General features: G+C 37.6%; 1 protein-coding gene across 1 annotated transcript in view; it reads left to right on the top strand.

Moving 5' to 3' along the window:
* The window catches only part of LOC117388868 (potassium voltage-gated channel subfamily H member 7-like), a 96,019-nt gene that overhangs the window by 53,234 nt on the left and 21,469 nt on the right, over positions 1-21,316 (top strand). The window contains exons 7-11 of the mRNA XM_033986423.2: positions 7,244-7,669; positions 11,258-11,657; positions 15,316-15,515; positions 16,299-16,301; positions 18,103-18,355. Coding sequence (XP_033842314.1) covers positions 7,244-7,669; positions 11,258-11,657; positions 15,316-15,515; positions 16,299-16,301; positions 18,103-18,355 — 1,282 coding nt within the window. The remainder of the gene's footprint in view (positions 1-7,243; positions 7,670-11,257; positions 11,658-15,315; positions 15,516-16,298; positions 16,302-18,102; positions 18,356-21,316) is intronic.

Here is a 21,316-nt window from a genome sequence, read left to right as displayed (position 1 = left end):
ATTGGTTAAAAAAAAAAAAAAAACCTTGATTCCGACTTCTTTGCATATTAAAATGCGCACTTTCACCCTGTTAGCGCAATCTGAGGACTAGCATAGCGACAAGCAGCTAGCACAGGGGGATTTGGAGAAACCTTAGATTCCGACTTCTTTCAGCGGCAACTTCTCATTCATAAATTACGAGAGACCATCATTGGGATTAAATGCCCTCCCACCCAGTCCTAGTACTTTGGGTTCACTATGGAGATGTGTACAGTGCGCTAGCTAGCCTCTTTGCGTCGGCCATAGGGGGATCTATAATTCATGGGCCGGAGATGTGTTGAAATGAATGGAGCGTGTCCCTGTTCCAGCTCTGACTTCACCATGCCCTATCCTTTTATCTGCCAGAGTGGATTATACCTAAAACAAGACCACGCAGAAGACTTACAGATATGCATTCATAATTGATAAAAACTCAAAAAAGCCCCATTCAAAGTCAAGTCACAGCGCAGTGAGGAATTAAAGCCTCTGCTGCTGGAGAGTTACTTTACATTTGTGCATGTAAAACTTTCAGTTAAATATGTAGTGTTGGGATGAATACTTTCAAAATGTTTTCACCAACAGAATACTGAGTAGGCTTTCCGGTTTTAAAATGTATTGTAGTGTTTTTGGTCCAATCAGTTTTGTATTCTGAATACTAAGAATTAGGAATGGGAATATCACTATTGACGTATCTATATATCAATACTGCAATGTGAGTATCGATATTCTTCGATCGATATTGCAAATATCGATACTAATTAACAAATTTTAAGGCATTGGATCAATTTTAGACATGTTAGGGCCATTTCTTTTTTGTTTTGTGTCAAAACATCTTCAGCAGCAGCATTTGGACTGATCCATGTGTGTCAGGTGTCCTGTTGTCCTTGAGCTCATTTGAAACCCTTGGGTATACATATATTTATTGAAATACCTTCCTGCCATGCTTATGGCCATACCACCTTGTGAATGCCTGACCTTGTCTGAAATATCTTCAGCTATAAGGTTAGACTAGTATCAAGTATCTGTATCAAAAGGTGACTCCCAAAATTACTTGGTATCAAAATGGCACCAAAATTTGTGGTATCGCCCGTCCCTATTAAGAATACTTCCACACTGAGTTGTACTTGTACCTCCACACTCTTGTGTGCTTGGGCAAGACACCTCACTGCAAAGTTACCGCCACCAAGTGTAAGGATTACATTGTGATGTGATTTTAAGTGGCCAAGAATATATAAGAAACATTATTATTAGATGTGCAGTGGTTGCAAAAAGTGGAGGGAGAGAGGGTGACAGACAACCAGTCACCTCAGATTTATCACTATGGCTAATTTAGAGTCAACAATGGACCTAAAATGCATTAGGTCTGGGAGGAAGCAGGAAAAACAAGTCACAATCAATCAAGGTTTCAGTCCTAGAAATTAACCCATGATCTCCTTGTCAAAAGCCAGAGAAAGTTGTCAAAAAAGAGATGCCCAGATACTGATCAATGCTAGTATCAAAACTAATAAGAGCAGATCGTGAAGGTTTGCAGATTTAGTATGATCAAAATGTAAAATTAAATAATTAGTTATTCTAGGTTGAGTTCACTGCATATGGGACTAAAACATCAACACAAAAAATAAAGTTTTTCCCTCTCACTGAGGTATCAGAAGGTTAAAAAATGTAGTTTTCCCCATAGTATCAAATAGAAATTTTAATAGGTATCATGGCAACAGTCAGAACACATACATCATCCAGGAAAAAAAAAAAACAACTAACACATATGGGTACCTTTACTTGAGTGCAAATTTGAGCATCTACTGTACCTGTATAATGTACACTGTACTTATGGTCAAAGGAACAGTGTGTAACTTTCTGCTGGTGACACATTAACTACAGAAATAGAAAGTTAAACCCATACTTCGGAACATCCTCCATGGAGATAGATAAGCTTTACGCCATACTGTGGAAGAATATAGCCAACATTCCTATGGAAACAAGCAGGAGAAGGCCCGCTTCTAAGACAAGTAATAGTCAGGTTTGTGGAGATGGAAGCCTGCTGGGAGTAAAGGCATGTTTTTTTCAGTGCAATAAACACATCCAAAATGAAAAAATATTTTATTTTAATCTATTTTTGGCTAAAAGTTACATATACTGTGGCTTTGAAATTGCACTTTTTCCCTGGCGAATGCTCTGCCAATTGCTTGTAAACCAGAAAAGTTATATACTGCACCTTTAACCAATGTACAATCTATACAGTATGGCAAATATTCTTTATTTCTCACTTAGAACAGAATGTACCCTCCATAAATGCTGAGCCCTCACATTATTCATGATCCGGGACATGTCTGTGTGCCATAGCAAAGCCTAATGCTGCCTGACTGTGCCTCTTTTAGCAGCTGTCAGGCTTGTCCTTAAAGACTGCTGCACTTTAAAACATGCTTTTCAAATGTAAATATGAATAATATAGCCACAAGCGGCCATCGTGCCTTCAATTTCCCTCTTTACATTACACCCACTGCAAATTATCTCATCCTCTTTGCTCCACAAATTGGGGCATTTTTGCAAACTTCAAATTTCAAAATGTTGGGTCACTTCTCCAGATAATTTTCACCAAATCTGAGCTAATATCAACAAACGTTGAATAAGGAGGTTATGAAAGTATCATGCATTAAAAACTTGAGGATCTGTGAGATGTGGATTTTGTGCAAAATTTCAGAAATATTTGAAATTTCCCCATATAAAATTTTGTTTGAATCTGTAAGGGGGGGCTAACGCACCGGATTTAATTTTTTCACTTGCTTTAGGGCAGGTTCAAGCGAATGTGAACATACAGAGGGAAGTTTTTAGTGTTGTGATTAAACACATCAAACTAAATTAAAATCTGGTTTGAAATTTGGTTGGAAATGCTTGAAGCAAATCCACCTGTGGACACCTTTTAGCTGTTTGCTAATTTGCAGGCAAGAGGGTGTGGCTATGCACTGTTAAATAGTTCATGAATTTGTCAAATTTGATTTATTTACAAAAAAGAGACTGTATGTTTCATGTTTATTTACATCATAAGTGCCATGCTGCTTTGCTAATTTTAATATCCATAGTTTTGTTTGTCAGGGTGACATTTAGTCTCGTCTAAGTGTATTTGTGGACGTTTTGGCTCTGTTGGAGCTGTGTCCCTGAGCAAGAAGTTTATTTAAGGTTTCCAAGAAGTGCTGTGTGTCACTGAGGCAGTCTGACAGTGTGTGAAAGGCAAAAGTTTCTGCACCTGTGTTGAAAGGGCCAATTGTTTAAAATCAATCAGGGGCTTAAATCGATAAGGAGAGGAATCGAGTCAAGTGGAGACAAAAAGAATGGATGGACCACGGTCATGGTTCCAATTGTTTAAAGAATGTGCCAACAATAACATAATCTTTTGTTAAGATTGTGTTAGTGTTGGCATATGGCTGGATTTTAAGAAAGCATGGATGGCATTTCAGTTTTCTTCCTTTCATATTTATTGCCTTTTGCAATTGATTGCAAAAGGCAATAAATTACACTGTTGTTGGGGCTCATTGTCAAGAATGGTGGGCATGTAAAGCTTTTGAGCTCGACCCTTTTTAGTTTATGTTGCACAGAAATCTTTTGAAAAGCCATTTGGTTTGGCTGTCAAGTGCATTGTCATTTTGAAGTTTATTTTCTGAACCTACCTTTGATGCACTGTTTGTTTTCAAAGCATATTTTTGTTTCATGCTGGATTCAGTTTCTACTATCTTCAATTCAGATTGACAGATAGGAATGATTGTGTGCTCTGTTCTTCTGATGAGATGGTTTATTTTCTTTTTATATGACTTTGGTCAAGCTTTGATTCACAAAGATTGTCTTTGTTCTTATCATGATTGGTGAGGCCCCCCCCCCCCCCCCCCCCCCCCCCCCCCCGATGAAAACTTTTCATTTTGCATCTTTTAGCCAAATGAGGGTCTCATTCACGTTCATTGATATGAACTGTGTCAGGATTGTAGTACAGTGTGGTCCCACATTTCCTGTACTTCTGTTTACTATGAACCTGTCTTGGTTAATTTCTCTGCTTCTTTGGTGGAGAAGAAAGCATATTTGAACTGCTTGTTTTGCAGTCTGCAGTCCTTACCTGTTTTAAGCTGACTCAAAATTAGTGAGCTCTTGATGCTTTGTCATCAATTGTTTGTGTTTCATAAAAGCTCTGATGGCTAATTCACACAGCTGATGACAGTGTGGCTAAGATCTTTGATTGACAAGTGGTAATTCATTCCATACTTTCCACTGTTGATCTCACCTGGATCCTTTGTTCTCTGTGAAGAGTAACATTGATCAGGGAGCTCAGAGATGAGCTTGTAGATCTCTGAGCTCCCTTTGTACTTCTGCTGCAGTGTAGTTGAAGCCATTTTCAAAGCAGATCGTGGGGACATGTCCCCTAAAGTCTTGTTTGTTCTTACCTGAAGTGTTTGTGTGAAGCACACCTGTTCAGGAGGGTCTTCTTGCTCTCAGTTACAGTTCTTTTCTTCGTCACTGATATCTTGTTGTAAAGTCATGTGATAAAGTCTTTTGTCGCTCTCTTTGTTTTGTTTGAGAGTTGATATTTTGTATCGCTGAAGTTGCTTGGTCAAGCCTGTACTCACACCTGATAAGGTTGCTGCTAGCTCCTGTTATTGTTTGGAGATGGTTTCTCCAGCTTTGTTAAAATCTGAATATGTAACTTTCAGTTCATGTTTGTTTGTCTTGCCTCTTGATGCTTTGATTGCATGAGGTTTAGGTCATCTGAAAGCACTGTCCTTACTTGTGTCACAAGTTGATCATTTTGTATCTCGGTTTCAATCAAAGTTTCTTCTGTCTCCAGAAGTCGCTTGTTTGCTTGTTTGAGTTGTAAGCTCATTACAACTGCCATTTGTTCTAACAGCTAGGTTAGGATTTCCTCTTGTCTTACAGCCATATTCACTAAAGATGACATTTGGTATTTTAGTTCAGCATGATCTGCTCATAGCATTTAGTACCAAGATTCAGGTATCCTATGGCCAAAGACGTCTCTGTGACTCGCCGCTAGGCCTTCCATGTTTGTATGGAGACATAAAATCCACATTGATCAAATGATTTTGATTTAGTTTTTGTTACCAAATCATTTGAAACCAGTAATTGTTTGACTAAGACTAAAGATGAAAGTGAAGTTTGCACAGCTTTACGATACTACTCGGCCGTTTGCGAGCTTCTGGTGTGCAGGCCTAATTACATCAGGAGTACACTTGATAATAACAAATGTATGCTAGTGAAAATATAGACAGAATTGTATACAGTGGTCCCTCGTTTTTCATGGGGGTTATGTTCTAAAAATAGCCCGCAATAGGCGAAATCCCCAAAGTAGTCAGCTTTACAGTTTTTTACAATTATTATATATGTTTTAAGGCTGTAAAACACCTCACCACACACTTTATACACTTTCCTCAGACAGGCATTTACATTTTCTCACATTTCTCTCTTGTTTAAACACTCTCAAAGTACAAAACTTCGTATAATATGTCTCTCTTCCCCGATGATCGCTTTAAATTTGTTGTTCACATATGCCTCTGCTCCAGCAGTATCTACAGAGGCGCCTCTCCGTGCAGAGAAACACTTAAGTCCAAAGCGTTATTGAAATTTGTCAGTGTAGACATTTTTGGCAAGCTGAAGGCATTCTGTACTGTACAGGACATACGGCACGGAGACTGACTGACAATGGTTTACAGTCCCTTAGCCAATCAGGACGCAGAACACAATGCATGTTCATACTCATGCAAAACTGCACCAAAAAAAGTGATATAGCGAGGGACCACTGCATATAAAGGGATTAGTTTAAACTTGCGAGTGAGTTTGCAAGTGACACGTTCTCCTATATCCCTTAAGTGGTTAAATTCTAAAGCAGTTAAAGAAAGTGGCTTTCTGTTCAAATTGGTATTCCCAAAAGGTTCGCTCAGTTCAGCCTGAGAGTAAAATAGAAAGGGAAATAGTCACTTTATACTTGCTGCAATGGTCAAATGATTTCAAAATCTCATAGGAGTTGTCTTGTCAAAGGTGCAGTGTAGAACTTTTCAGGGGGATATACCAACTCTATTTCCATGTAGATGGCATTGCTTTAACTGTAATGTCCACAGTATGGCATTACATTTATCTGTCTGGCATTTATTCAATTGTAGGTAGTTATGTTGAAAAACATAAATTCTTACAGTGGGTTGCATATCTAGTGTAATGCAGAGTACCTGATTTTTACTGTCTTACAATGTAAAAATCAGAACTCTTTCATTTTAAATGGCTGTCAGAGCCAGACTTGTGAATAAAATGTATGAAATTTGAAATGACTGAAAACTAAAGTATTAAGAAAGAACTTTTTTGTCTTTGCAGTTAACCTTTCTAGATGTTTTGTTCTAGAATTGGGGCAGACAGCACTTGAAAAGCCAAGTGTGACTTATTAAACATTAAACACAATCTTTTTATATGCATATTCTGACTGATTGTCATGTTAACTGTCCCATTTATCTTCTACAGCCTCCCTCTGTGACGATGGAGACTAAAGTAGACTCATGAAGGCACAAGTTGTTATAAAAATGTCATCTTAAAAGCAGTAGTTTAGAAATTGTTAGTCACATTATTATACTTTGGTCCTATTTTATGAGTGAGTTTATGAGAAAGGACATCCCATAAAAAAAAAGTTTGATTGGTATACTGTAATGTGTCATTAGAAGAGAGGCAGGCACACAAATCTGGCTAATCTGGCTTGTTAGTATTATAATAGTGATTGCTTCCAGTCAGCTATATACGGGTATATGTTCCAAGATAGTTGGATGGCGATAGTTATGCTTTACCTGGATTTTTTATATATATTTTCATCTGAGAACAGTCTGAAAAACATGCCTTCTTACTGTGAACAGGCCACTTCTCCACAGATCTGACCTGTCTCCATGCAGATGTATAAATTATAGAAAAGAAACATTTTAAATATAGGGTTATGTAATTTTCTTAATATTCTTTCATGCATTTCAAAGATGGCTTGTTATGCTTTTATACACTTGCATTTTTCTTGTTGTTTTATCGTACTTACTTCCATTTGTGCCATTAAATAAATTAATTTAATAAATAAATACGTTAATAAATGCAATTTTTAAGATGTTTTAATAACCGTGAAAGTAGTATTGTAATTTTTAGTCAGTTCTCTATATCACTAAGAATGAAACAAATAATAAATAAAGTTATCTCTCTCTCGGTCCTCCAGGTCCTCTCACTGGGTGCAGATGTCTTACCTGAGTACAAACTGCAGACCCCTCGCATCGACAAGTTCACCATCCTCCACTACAGCCCCTTTAAGGCCGTGTGGGACTGGCTCATCCTACTCCTGGTCATCTACACGGCCATATTCACCCCATACTCCGCAGCATTCCTCCTCAACGATCAAGAGGACCAGAAGAGGCGCGAGTGCGGCTACTCCTGCAACCCGCTCAATGTGGTGGACCTCATAGTGGATATTATGTTCATCATTGACATTCTCATCAACTTCAGGACCACTTATGTAAATCAGAACGAGGAAGTGGTCAGTCACCCGGCCAGAATAGCTATCCACTACTTCAAAGGCTGGTTCCTTATTGACATGGTGGCGGCCATTCCGTTCGACCTGTTGATCTTTGGCTCGGGATCAGATGAGGTATGTTTGAGAATGTGTTTTGATCTGATTTGCCTTTTATTTTATTACCATGTCTGTTCTATCCCCAAGACTAGACTTTGGATGATGAGTTACTTCTAAAAAGCTAGAGGGATTTTGTCAACCACACAGGATTTTGGAAGGGATTTTTGATTTTGAGCCAGATTACAGCCAGTGATCCAAAACTAGTCAGATGAAGAGCATTGTGAGGTGGCATATGCTTTATAGGCTGATAGTAGATACAGCGAGTAACTAAAATGTAACAAGTAAAATTATCGCTTGAGTGTTCATATTAAAAGGCATGGAAAAATTTTATTGTAGTGTACAGTTCACACACAAAGTAATTTGGAGAAGTTACAGAAAAGTAAGGATATGCTAAAAATCTGTTTAAAATTTTAATACAGTAATGACAGAAAAATTTAAACGCAGGTATGCATAGTAAAATTCAGTTTTAAAAGAGATCAGATTCTGTCAGTTGTCATATTCACAGTTAAAGAAAACTGAATGCTAGATTTAAACATTGTCAGAGTGGTCTCACAGTGTGTTAAGTGACATTATTTTTGTGATATTTACTTCTTTTACAAGTATCTGAATAGCCTTTTGCAGAGCCAGACCTGCTTCTGAAAGTTCAAACTTCACTGGGATTGGTTAAATCCACTTGTCATTCACTCAGAGCGTGACGAAGGCTGACCTTTGTGATGATGTGATTTTTGCTGAAACGCCTTGATGGAGGTCGCTTTTCCATCAGCCTTATTGTGCACCACTTATGTCTAAGCAGCGAGACAATGTGACATGTGTATCCGACCCAGCTTATCTTTGGCTTGGCTCTGTGCTTTCTCATGCATTGTCATTTTTCCCAGGAAGCTTTAGACCACATCGCTGCCCACCACCTCCATCTTGTTATCCATTCTCTCTGAGCCAGACTTGTGCCCCGAGGCCTCTACTTACAGCCCGAATCTTACACTCTCTGCCCTGAACGGATTACTTTAAATTGCATGTATTTTTTTTTTCTTTCTCTTTTTTTTTGAATAGTTTTATGGTTTTCATTCTTGAATCCATTTATACGGATTACCAAATGACAATCAATGATGCATTTCAGTGGGGAGCAGGCCAACCGAACGGCGTGTGTCTCTGCCCGTGTGTGTGTGGTACTAGGACAGGGGAGTGGGGGGAGTGGTGCAGGAGGGGTTACAGATGTGGGTGGGCATTGAGTAGGTTCAGTGCCAGGCCTGGATTGTTCCAATACAACTCCATTTCACCAGAAAATCTCCCGATTATCGACCATAATCGTCTTTTCCTCTGAGTGCTGCTGCCAGACATACAAAAAACAGAAACAATGAAATCATCCACTTTTGACTATAAAGATTTGCGATTTATGTTTTAATACTAGTATTCTGTTCAAAGTGCACATTTTATACATGTTCAAGAGCATTAAAGGTGCACTATGTGACTTTTCCAGTGAGGGGACCGCCACCTGGTTGTCTCTGCGAGGATATTATTGAATGTTCCACAGTATGACTTTAAACTTGTCTGTCTAGCACTTATTTAATTACAGGTTCAGAAATGACTTAAAAATGTAATAGAACACTGAAATATGAACCACAATAACAATAAATTTGAAATCACAATCCAGTATGGCATCATATTTTGAAATGAGAATCACATTCCAATGGCGATTGTTTCAAATCCAGAGCAGCCAATGGCCAAGAAGCTCTGCCGATATTTTTGGGAGAATATGTATGGTCAATTTTCCCCAAATTATCCAATTTAAACACACACACCTTTAAATTTAGCGCAAATCTTTAAGAGAGCTGTGTGGTCATGTTTTGTGCAGCTATCTTTTCACTTTTAATTATTAAAATAAAGCTTTGTGAGTGCTCTTTAGGCAGCAGTATGGCCAAAACTAAATATTGGCCTTTGCTGTAGATTCAATGTGGATAGACGATGTACGAAAAAGTGCAAATATTATCTCATTCTGAAATCACATCACATTGATATAACATCATGTTCTGATCAGTGGCTGCGGTCACGGTGGCCAGGAGAGTCTAAAATTCCAGACATTCATGTAAATTACTGGCCATTCTCCTCTAAGTGAATGAAAATGATTTCCTGATATTCATCGTATCAGTAACATTCGCACTGGTGATGGTCACATTTTATTTACCACGTTGCTCATGATCATTACCCTTAACACTGCAGCTGTTCAACGCTATATTGTTACAAAAAATCATAAAAATATTACACGAATAAGTCCGATATTTCCGTGCATGTGTTTTCATTGAGAAAAACAGCGAGGCGGGACAGCGGCAGATGGTCCCCAGCCGACCCATTCATTTAGCGGCTTAATAAGACGGTTTTAACCTAAAAGCAGGTTTCATTAAAGCGCCCAGTCTATCTGAAATAGATTCTGATCAGTGCCTTGCAGACATCAATTTTTTTTCATTTCACAATAATCTCTGCAAAATGTTAATAAATACTACGGAAATTAATTTTGACCCTTGAATGATCCTGTAATGTCGGGCTCATTTACTTTGGTGACAGTTTGTAAGAAAATGCTATAAAATGACAATGCTGGAAGTCTGTTTTGTAATTATTGGTGCAGAGGCAGAACTGAAATTAGATTATACAAAAAGAGTTTTCTAATTACCATAGTATATTTTCCTTGTGGGATCTTCTTTTGCCAGGGTCTTGAGCAATAGTTTTGTAAGCAAATATAGTCCTTACATAATTGTGTTTGTGCTGGAACTCTTGGGCCAATAAAAGTTGTATGCATATTTACTTTAACTTTTAGATAGTTTTCTATAATGAAATATGTGTGTGACTTGAAACTCAGTTAAACTTCTTCTTAAACTTTAACTACTGTACTGTGTAACTTTACTGGTGGAGGGTACGCTACTTGTTTCCACGGAAATACCACAATATGTCATACAATATAGCTTTTAAATTGCTGGAAACAACATGCATTCTTACCATGAGTGTGCTCGCCTCTCCACAGATTTCACCTCTTATTTGGATATGATAAAATATTATTGAATTCAATGTTATTTATACAGACCATTTAGTACAACTTCAACTGCCCAAAGAGCTCCACATAAAAAGTCAAACAAAAAAAATAAACTTGCAGATAATACAATGCATAGGCAAAGAACAGTAAAACAATAAAACACCAAGATAACCTGTCTATGTCATATTGTGGAACATCCGAGACAAATCAGTAACATCTCCATGGAGACAAGCAAGCGCGGACCCTCTATCTGAGAAGTTACATAGTGCACTTGTAATGTAATTGTTTATATATTTTCATCAACATATGGACAGTGTTTATAGAATGTCAGACCTTATTTGATTATGTAAATAGAAGAAAATGGCAACACAAATCTAAGTGATGTACCAGAACGAAGATTTGATTGTATTTTAATGTATGGTGCAATATTAAACAAAGAATAATAGCAAAATATAAACTGGGATAAAATAAAATAGTAATGCATAAACAAGGTATCAGAACAACACACACCTGCCCCTGACAAACTGCGCCGTAAACCTTTCCGCTCGCTGTCCTTTCCCTAAACTACTGTGCTGTCCTTTGTCCAGACGACCACTCTGATTGGCCTGCTGAAGACGGCGCGCCTGCTGCGATTGGTGCGCGTGGCCAGGAAGCTGGACCGCTACTCCGAGTACGGGGCGGCCGTGCTTATGCTGCTCATGTGCATCTTCGCTCTCATTGCGCACTGGCTGGCCTGCATCTGGTACGCCATCGGGAACGTGGAGAAGCCCTACCTGGAGCACAAGATCGGATGGCTGGACAACCTGGGCGTGTCCATAGGCAAGAGGTACAACTACAGCGACCCCACCTCGGGACCCTCCATCAAGGACAAGTACGTCACGGCGCTCTACTTCACCTTCAGCAGTTTGACCAGCGTGGGGTTCGGAAATGTATCTCCCAACACCAACTCGGAGAAGATCTTTTCCATCTGCGTCATGCTCATTGGATGTGAGTACCAGAACTTGTATTTTATTTACAAATACTTACTGAATCAGGGGTGGAAAGTAAGCAGATCTTTTGAGTACGTGTACTTTTTAAGTCAATTTTGAAACATGTTTTTTTTTACTTGTAACTAAGTATAGTTTTCATCATGTCATTATTTAAAATTACAAGAGTTTCTGACAGCACAAGTACTGGTTGTCCTAATCCACGGCTGTCTCACTGCTGTCTCTGCTACCCTCTAAACCTACAAACTCACATAACAGCACTGCATCGCCACCTTTGATTGGCAAGAACTCAGACAAATATGCAAATTGTGGTTTCAACTACTTATCTTAGCTTTAAACTGTTTTTGTATCAGGTTTTGTATTAAAATTGTGTGAAGAAGTAACTAGCACTTTTGGTTGTATTTTTTATCTGTACTTTTACTTGTGCATGCATTTGGCAGCACTACTACTACAATATTTTGCCCCTGTACCTGTATATTTACTTCATTTTTCAGTACTCTTCCCACCAGTGAATAAAACTTGAGCTGGTGTTCGCAGTTTGTCAAATTTGGAATAGTGACAGGTCAATTTATAGGTACAACAAATACATTTAGTTTGTCCTTGCCCTGCTTTCATTTGTGTGTTTTTGTACTGCTATCCCTCATGATTTAAGAATGAAATACCTTCCAACACATACACATACAGAGTGCAGCTTTGGCAAAGAAAATGATCAGAACAAATGTACTGTTACTAGAGCAACATATATTATTTGGTATTATGATTCATGGTTCATAAATAACTATAACAGGCTGTGTAAAATGATGCATGGGCTGATTGTTCAAGTATTAAATAGTAAGTAGTAACTTACTGGTGCATATATTTGTACGGGTAATGCTCTTCAAATGATGAATAGTTACAATTAATAACCAATATTTACTGTCATAGATTACAAGAGTGTAACATACTGTATATATAAATGCACATAGCTAAGCTGCTAACCGTAATGTTCCATATAGGAAACGAGCATGGGCGTGTTTTAAGCTCAGACTCCAATTCACCCCCTCTGCATAACTGCTCCTGTCAGGCTCCTTATTTCGCTCTTAAAATGTTCGTATTAACCCACTCTGTTATTTTTATTTCTCTATTGTGTCTGTATCTCAGGATATGAACATTACTAACAGACAAATCAGATCCCTTTTTTCCCCAAGGTTGCTCCTGTTAGCGTTAGCAGCAGGTTTAATAGACAGTGTTGCTAAGCTCCCACACCCTGCTAAACCAGCTGTGGGGGCAGTTAGGGGAGTTACCTTCAACAGTCTGTCTCCGGATTGGCTCTTAGGTTGCTATGATACTCGCAGTCGGTATTTCAAATTTGCCCCATAAGTGCTAGCCCTGATGAGCTTCATTTGGCTGGAGCTGAAAGCTATGGGTGATGTCTTCCTTAGTCCACTTCTTTATACAGTCTGTGGAGGGAAATTACACACTACTGCTGTTTCCTAAATGCTAACACGCACCATTCAAACTAATAATATTGAAGGTATTTTGACTGGTATAATCTTATAATATCTATATTGAATGTTATTAAATATATGATTCATATTTGTTGTTTTGTGCTACATTAACATGATTTGTCTGGCGCTGTACCTGATTTTTCTGTCTTAAAAATGTGAAAACCTATTTTATTTTAAATGGTTTGCAATGCTCCAAAGTTTCCTCACTTACCTTATGCATTCAGAGCAATGAGTTTGTGCTTTTCACAACTCTCAGAGGCCAGAGCCGAGTTTTGCCATCTCTGTAACACTAACAACAACTAGCACTTCCTGATTATTGGACAATAAAATGCTTTCTAATTAGATGCAGACAGCACGCAGCAGACTTATTTTTGACCTTATAGAATATATCTGTAATTTTGCTCAAAATACATGGGAAAAATCAGGTACAGGGGATTATTTATTTATTTTAATTTATATATTTGACAAGGATATTGCATAATACTGTATTGCTACAAGCCTTCAGATATAACTATTGCACTTGCTGATTACTGAAATATTTTGTGATTTTACTTAATTATAACTGCAGTGACAGATGTGATATACACTAACTATGCCTTACTTTCTATGAGGCTAAGATGGCAGAGATGTATTGTATGAGTTGTATTAGAGGAGAAGACCATTTTAACCAAAACAAATATATTTTGAAGTACGCTGACTTGGAGTTTTCTCCCACTACGTATTATTATTATTTTCCAGAGCCTGTCTACGGAGGTTTAGTGCATTTCAAGGCAATGTTTTTCCACAGGCCCTCTCTCCACACCTGTCTCATGGAGAAATAGTGCGCTGAAGATGCTGTATGCTGCATTCTTCCAAACACACTTACTCAAAAAGTTATATTTACTGCTTATATGAAAATTATGGCATTCTAAAATTCTGTATAATTTTGTTTTGTTTTTATGATTTATTTTTAATATGACGTTATACCAGGACTGTCAAAAATGTTGAAAATCAGATACTAATTAAGACTAAAACTAGTAACGAAACTTTCCTGAACTTTATAATGATGTATCAGAACAAGTATAAGACACATAAACTAGTATACGCCATGGACCACTGTGGAACCTGGACACTGAGGGATTACACAGATATAAGGCCACATGGTAATAAAAGAAAGTACTACGATTTAATGCTGAAAATCACACCTGTCACACAAAATAAGGAGCATTTTTTATCATCATCGTGGTATCGGAATCAGTATTGAGTATTGTGTCTATTCCTTACTATCAAAATTGTAGTATCGTAACAACACTATGTTATACTGTATATGGAAACTTCCAAAGAAATATCCATGAAAAAAAATCAACAAATGTGACCTCTTGTCGATGATTGCTACCGCTATTTTAGTATAAATGTCTTGTAATGTCTTGTCTTCCCTTTTAAAAATTATATCTTGGAGTAGAATTTTTCATCAAAATCTCAAAATATTTTTAAGCCATGTTGAATTTGGTTGTGTAAAACTTCATTTCGGAGCATATGTGAGTGTTTATGTATAGCCCCTTAATGACTGATTATTAAATGTGTTAATGATTTTGTAATAGCTAATTAGACCGATTCAGTGGTGCAATGTAACAAAGTAAAAGTTGTAAGAGTACTGTACAAATTTTAGGTATCTGTACTTTCTACTCTTGTCTACTTTTTTAATTTTCTACATTTTTTTAACAGGACTGAAAAGTAAATGTATTTTTTATTATTGTTTGAAAAGGCAGATGGGTTTATTTTTTAACACGTTCATAGTTTGAGGAAACAAAAATATACTGATAAAACACTTAGAAAAAATTTGCACAAAAATTCAGCACAAATCTATATCAAAATCATTACATTTGAAGCTTTATTAGACCTCAAAATCTGCACGTAATAGTTACTGTACTACCTAATACCTAATGTACTTTTACTTAAGTACCACAAGTACTTCTTCCACTATTTGTCCAATTAACTATTGCAGCCCTAATTATGTTACATTTCTCCAACCAGATCACATAATCATCTTTTTAGCAACAGCCAGTTCACCTGCTCCCCTAAATTAAATACTTTTATATAACATTTTCACGTCATTAGCATTAGCACCTGTGTTAGCATCAGCACTAGCCTAACCACATTTGCCTAATCCCCCTCTTCCTCCCCGTCTCGCAGCTCTCATGTACGCCAGCATATTCGGGAACGTGTCAGCCATCATCCAGCGGCTCTACTCGGGCACAGCTCGGTACCACGCCCAAATGCTCCGAGTCAAAGAGTTCATCCGCTTTCACCAGATTCCCAACCCCCTGCGACAGAGGCTGGAGGAGTACTTCCAACACTCGTGGACCTACACTAACGGCATCGATATGAACACGGTATAGTACTCGGGGGGGACCACACTTCCTGGAATATGTAAATTAACAGCTGGGATTCAACAGGACAAAATTGACTTCAAGAGTTCTATGTATGCATCAGATCTGATTACTGATAAAAAGGAAATACATTTTGTCTTTAAAACTGTATTGAGTAATGGCTCAAAAAGTTAACTATAAAGGCTGCTAATGTTTCTTTAATTGTAGATTTAAAGCTGTTCTATGTATTGCTTTTTACTGTATGGAATTAAACATATCTGTCTTGGATTCATTGACTTTTTACTGCTAAAAACATGCGTTCTTACTGTGAGAAGGCTTAACCCTTCACGGATCTGGCCTGTAACTTGGCTTGGCGGTGTCACCTGCTTGTCTCTATGGGCATAGATAAGTTTAATGTCATGCAGTGGGACATCTCTGCAGAGACAGATGGTGAACTGTCCACCAAAAAAAGCTTAAAGGAATACAACACACTGAATTTATACAGCTCTTTTTGGACACTCAAAGATCCCATTGGATACTTAATACTATTGCTATGGTAGCGAGAGCTGACAGGGACGTGGCTGCCAATCTGTGCCACTGGTCTTTCCAAACTCAATCGCACACATCACATTTACTGAAATTCCATCCAATTATGTCCCAAGCAACACTAATTTTACTTTCCTTTATCTCATTTCTCAATAATAGAGAACTATAATAACATCAGAAGTTTAACACTACAACTATGCAAATTCCTAACTGTTTCTTCTCCCTTTTTGCTTCACGTGTGGATGAACTCGACTTCGGCAGGAGGTACTTGTTCTTTTCATTTTGCACGCTTAAATTGGCCATTTTCTGCAATACACCCTCTGAATCTTCATAACACTCTTTTTAATCATTTTAATTAGCGGAATGACTGCGCAACTTCTAAATTATCTGCAGATTGAGATTAATTGTGCATTTTAGGATAGAAATAATTTGTTTAGAAATGGAAAAACAGTTGCTTAAATGTGAAATGTGTTGGTTTATTAGACCTGACAGCAAGAAGACACAGTGTTTATTATGTTGCGCTTAATAATAATAAAAATAGGACTATGCGTGCAGCTGACAGAATAATACAAGTGGGAATGGGAGCTAGCTGCATGTGATGTTAGCTACAATAAAGTGGGATTTCCTGTGTTGAGGAGCAGGGAGGTTTGATTGGATCAGAGCAGTTTAAATCCTTTTGGGTGTGTTTGACATGCAGATTTTCTATTTAGAGTCAAAGAGTTATTTTTAGCACTAAGCCTTTGGTGGTAAACAAAGTGCAGGATGTGTAGCGCTTTGAGTGTTTTCAAATGGCATTTTTGAATGGCGTTGTAAGATTATAACTACTTTTTTTAGTCCTTTACTACTAACTACTTACTTTTTTAGTCTTGAATAAGGAAATACATTGTACCCACAAAAGTTCAGAAATCTCTTTTATTTTCAGCACCTTGTTAGGAACATATATTTTTTTCCATTGCCATTTTTAATCAGCTCAATTGGTGCATTTTTTACAATATTCAACTATTCTATCTAACTATCTTCAGAACAATCTCAATATTTTTGTAATACCATAATGTTACACAAAGCATACCTTGTGTTGTTTAGTTTCAGCCACGCATGTTTCAGTAATCCTTTATAGTTCTGACTTGCTCACCAAAGCTCAAAACACTTGCAGTCCACCTCTTAACATTGTTTGGTGATAATCTAAAAGTGCTCCTCCATGTTTTTAAAGTCCATACACTTTCACTCATTGTAATTGCTTAGATTTTCTTCACTATGAAGCTAATAATGTTCAATGCTAGCAGCCATTCTTTTTATCATTTTAATAAAACTACTTCACTCATCAGTGCACTAGTATTTGGAGTCCTTGTGCCATCTGCTGACATTTTTTAAGTCATCCCGTGTCAGATTAATTCACTTTTCTATTTTCCATACTGTAAATACAAGTTAAACATCATAAACATATATATATATATAATCTGAACGAGCACAATTACTGAATCTTACTTAAGGGTTTGTATTTGCATTACAGAGAATGCTCAATTTTTTTTCAGGTAAAATTAAGCACTATACTGTAGACAAATTATTTTTCCATTTATTCTAATAAAGCTGTTATGATTTTTTATTTATTTATTTATTTTTTTGTTAAGCCCTCATTAGCTAAAACGATTCCTTTTTATCCTTGATTCGTTTGAAACTGACTGCTTTTAAAGCACAAACACCTTCATTTGGCATTAGTGTGGTGCAGTTAACAAAGCCAGCACTCACATGCACATTGCTCTCCGTTGTGGGGGTGTATTCTTTTTACACATTTAATAATATTTGCCTTGCTAGCTTTCCAGTTTATCTTGGGAAAAACACATGGAAGCTATATGCTGTTCTCCTCCCTACACACATATATATAGACATGCATGGAGCTTCCATGTAACAAGCTTGTTTTGGGTCAATATTTCTATCTCAGCGTGCCATCTAGCATAATTCCATCCAAGTATGCGCATTCCACTGGGTCATGAATAATTGTGCGGACTGGAGCTAGCATAGCAGCTAATGCACTTTACTGAGATTGGTGTGTTTTCACTCTTGACAGGTGTTGAAAGGATTTCCTGAGTGTCTACAGGCCGATATTTGTCTTCACCTCAACAGAAGCCTGCTCCAGAACACCAAGGCGTTCCAGGGAGCATCGCAGGGCTGTCTCCGAGCACTGGCCATGAGGTTCCAGACCACTCACGCTCCCCCCGGAGACACCCTGGTCCACTGCGGGGACGTCCTCACCGCGCTCTACTTCCTGTCCCGCGGGTCCATCGAGATTCTTAAGGATGACATTGTGGTGGCCATTTTAGGTAACGTGACATGTTTTTGTCAGCTTTTGTAGGGTCACTGTGAAGTCAGATTGTGGTATTAATTTTTGAACTGTAACATAGGCTTAAAATATTTTAGAAAGGCGTAAGAAATGTTCGCTAAATATGTCCTGACATGCATTTTGGTGCTTTTTTTTAAGAATAAGTAATGACAGAAATATTTGTAAGGTAACTGTAATTATTGCTGAAATTACTGCAACAAAATACCATAATTAAAGGTGCACTATGCTACATTTCCGGGGGCTGTTCACCTGTTTGTCTCCTTAGAGATGGAATTAATTTGCCTTGGATCTTCTTATATACAGCATTAACTCTATCTCGATGGAGAAAAGCAGGTGAATGCATATATAAGTAATGTTTTTAATAATATAACTCTTGAACTTGAATAAATGTGAGATTGATGATTCATTGCCATACTGTGGAACTTTCCAGGCAAAGCAGTAGCATCTCCATGGAGACAAGCAGGTGGCAGATACCCCACCAGAAAAATTCCATAGTGCATCTTCAATAAATGCCTCTATTGTTATATTGTTTAATTACATATTTAAGTTATGATACCGTTGGCATTGTTCAAAGTGTTCAAAGACACTAGAAATAGTTCATTACCTACCGATGAGTAAAAAAATATGCTAATGCTAAAACTAAAAAGCCTGTTTAACTGTTCACATAGTGTACTCTGGAAATTCATTGTGCAACGCTTAAACAAATGAGCCACAATAGTTTGACAAACTTTCCACTCCCCTGGTCAGTTGATTCATTTGCGCATCTGAGTTTACAGTCCAAAACTCAGCCCATTTTATCACAGAGTTGTCAACAACACCTGGGCACCACAGCTGGTCCAGGTTAGTCCATCTGTAACCATAGCAACCATGGTCTTTTTGATAAAACAGGATTTCTTTTTCAAAGTTTAAAAAAGTGTTTTGTGGTAGATATGACCAAATATTATAGCTTTCTGCTTAGTTTATTTTTACATTTAAATTGTATTAATGCTTTGTCACATTATCTACAAGGCGCACTCTGTAACTTTTCTGGTGGACGGTCCTCCATCTGAGATTATATTGCTTTGCCCAGAATGTTCCACTGTATGACGTTAATTGTACCTATCACCGTGGAGACAAGCAGGTGATATTAGCAGATAAGTTGCATTTCAGATCTGCATGTTTTTCAAGGTATTTTCTAAGCAACAACACCTACAATTTCATGAATGCAAGATAGTTAAATATAATGCCGTACTGTGGAACATTCCAGACAAAATAACATCTGCAATATCAAAGACTAATTCATATGTCAACTTGTTTGACGAATACGAATGGTGTTGAAACGCTGCTGTCATGGAGGGAACAATGGGCAATGCTGGTCTCTAATGGACAGCGCTAGCAGCAGAGCCTTCAGAAAGAGTGACTGTTGTATTGTAAACGCTCCGATCAGAGAAAAAAAAATATCCCGGCAATTTGATCGTAGCTAAAACACATGTTCTCAGGTTTTGACAGAAATAGGAGAAAATAGCCCGCGTCGCGCCGTCCTCCTGGCGATGGGACCACTGGTGTGACAGGTTTGAAGCTGTGACATTTCTATTAAGTGCCTCCATGAAAAGGTTGTTTGGCAATTTTCAGACAAAATGGGAATATCGCTGCTGTTCCCTTGACAGCAACAGGAAGCGGCTCGGATACAGGATTATTGGAAAGGGCCGGAGAATGACACGTCCATGTGGTTCCAAAACATGCTCTGCTATATTGTATGATGACGTTTACTAGACCTCTGAGTGCTACACTTTGGTTCTTATTGGAAGCGCCTCCGACCGTCACTAACTCAATTTCTCCATAAATATATTGACATTATTCTAGAAGTTGCCATGGGCGCCACCATTGTCATTCGGGTTGTATTATTTTGCATGTGGCTGCTGATCTTGACCACAAATAAGTTCTATAGACATTTTAAAGCCTCCCAGAAAATCAGAGCATTGTTGTCTTGTCTTCTGTCGTCTGTCTGAGGCAAAACTTTTCTCAAATTCTCCATTGAAATGAGTGGGATTCACACTTAGCTGGAAGTGCCACCACAAAGATTTAGAGGCAAAAGTGGACAGGGCGGAGTAAGGTCATTAGACAAGGAAGAAAGTGTCATGTTCAAATATACAAGACAAGGACTAGTTGGAGCTGGGATTGAAATGTCAACTTTTGGGTGGGTGGGCAGACTCTAACCACTGAGCCACTGGTGTCTAGTCTACCATTTTTCTGTAAAAAGTGAGACCTAACATTGATTCCTAACATGTAACTACCTTCAGCACATATCCCTTTAGCTCAAGTACTCTATAAATATTACGATGACGCATTTGTATTACACTATTTATTTCATTTTCATTTGGTCTTTATTAAGGACACGAGTGCGGACACATGATCCATAGAGGGTTGCAAGATTAGAAGACTGTAATTATTTAAGTTCTTTGGAAGCAACACAATATCCAGTCTTATTTTCTAAAAAAAAAAAAATGAATGAATAAATTTAGACTTCTACAAATATGTTCTGAAATACATGTGATTGTCAGATTAGTTTGTCAGTTCACGTTTCAGTCTTTTCTCTACAGTTTAATGCTTCTATATAGGTTTAAAATGTGCACTAGGCTCCAACTATTAAAACATAAATCACAAATCTAATCGTAATTGCACTTTTTGCCAAAATCATTCAGCCCTAATCCACAGCATTTATTTGTTTGTTTAATTATAATACAGCTCAAGTAGTCTGAATATATCAAAAATATCTTTATCTGCTGAAATTTACAATGATTCATTTAGGCTGTATTGCTTTTGTTTGTTTAATTATAATACAGCATTTGAATTTGAATGCTTATTGTCAACATCTGTCTTCTTGTCAAACAAAGCAAAGGTGAGTGGTGATCATTCATATTAGAGTAATGAGTATTTGTGTGTTTCTTTACAGCTGAAGCGG

Source organism: Periophthalmus magnuspinnatus, chromosome 21 (assembly GCF_009829125.3).
Source record: "Periophthalmus magnuspinnatus isolate fPerMag1 chromosome 21, fPerMag1.2.pri, whole genome shotgun sequence".
NCBI lineage: Eukaryota > Metazoa > Chordata > Actinopteri > Gobiiformes > Gobiidae > Periophthalmus > Periophthalmus magnuspinnatus.
The sequence above is the reverse complement of the archived record's forward strand: the minus strand, read 5'-3'. Positions and strand labels throughout refer to the sequence as shown.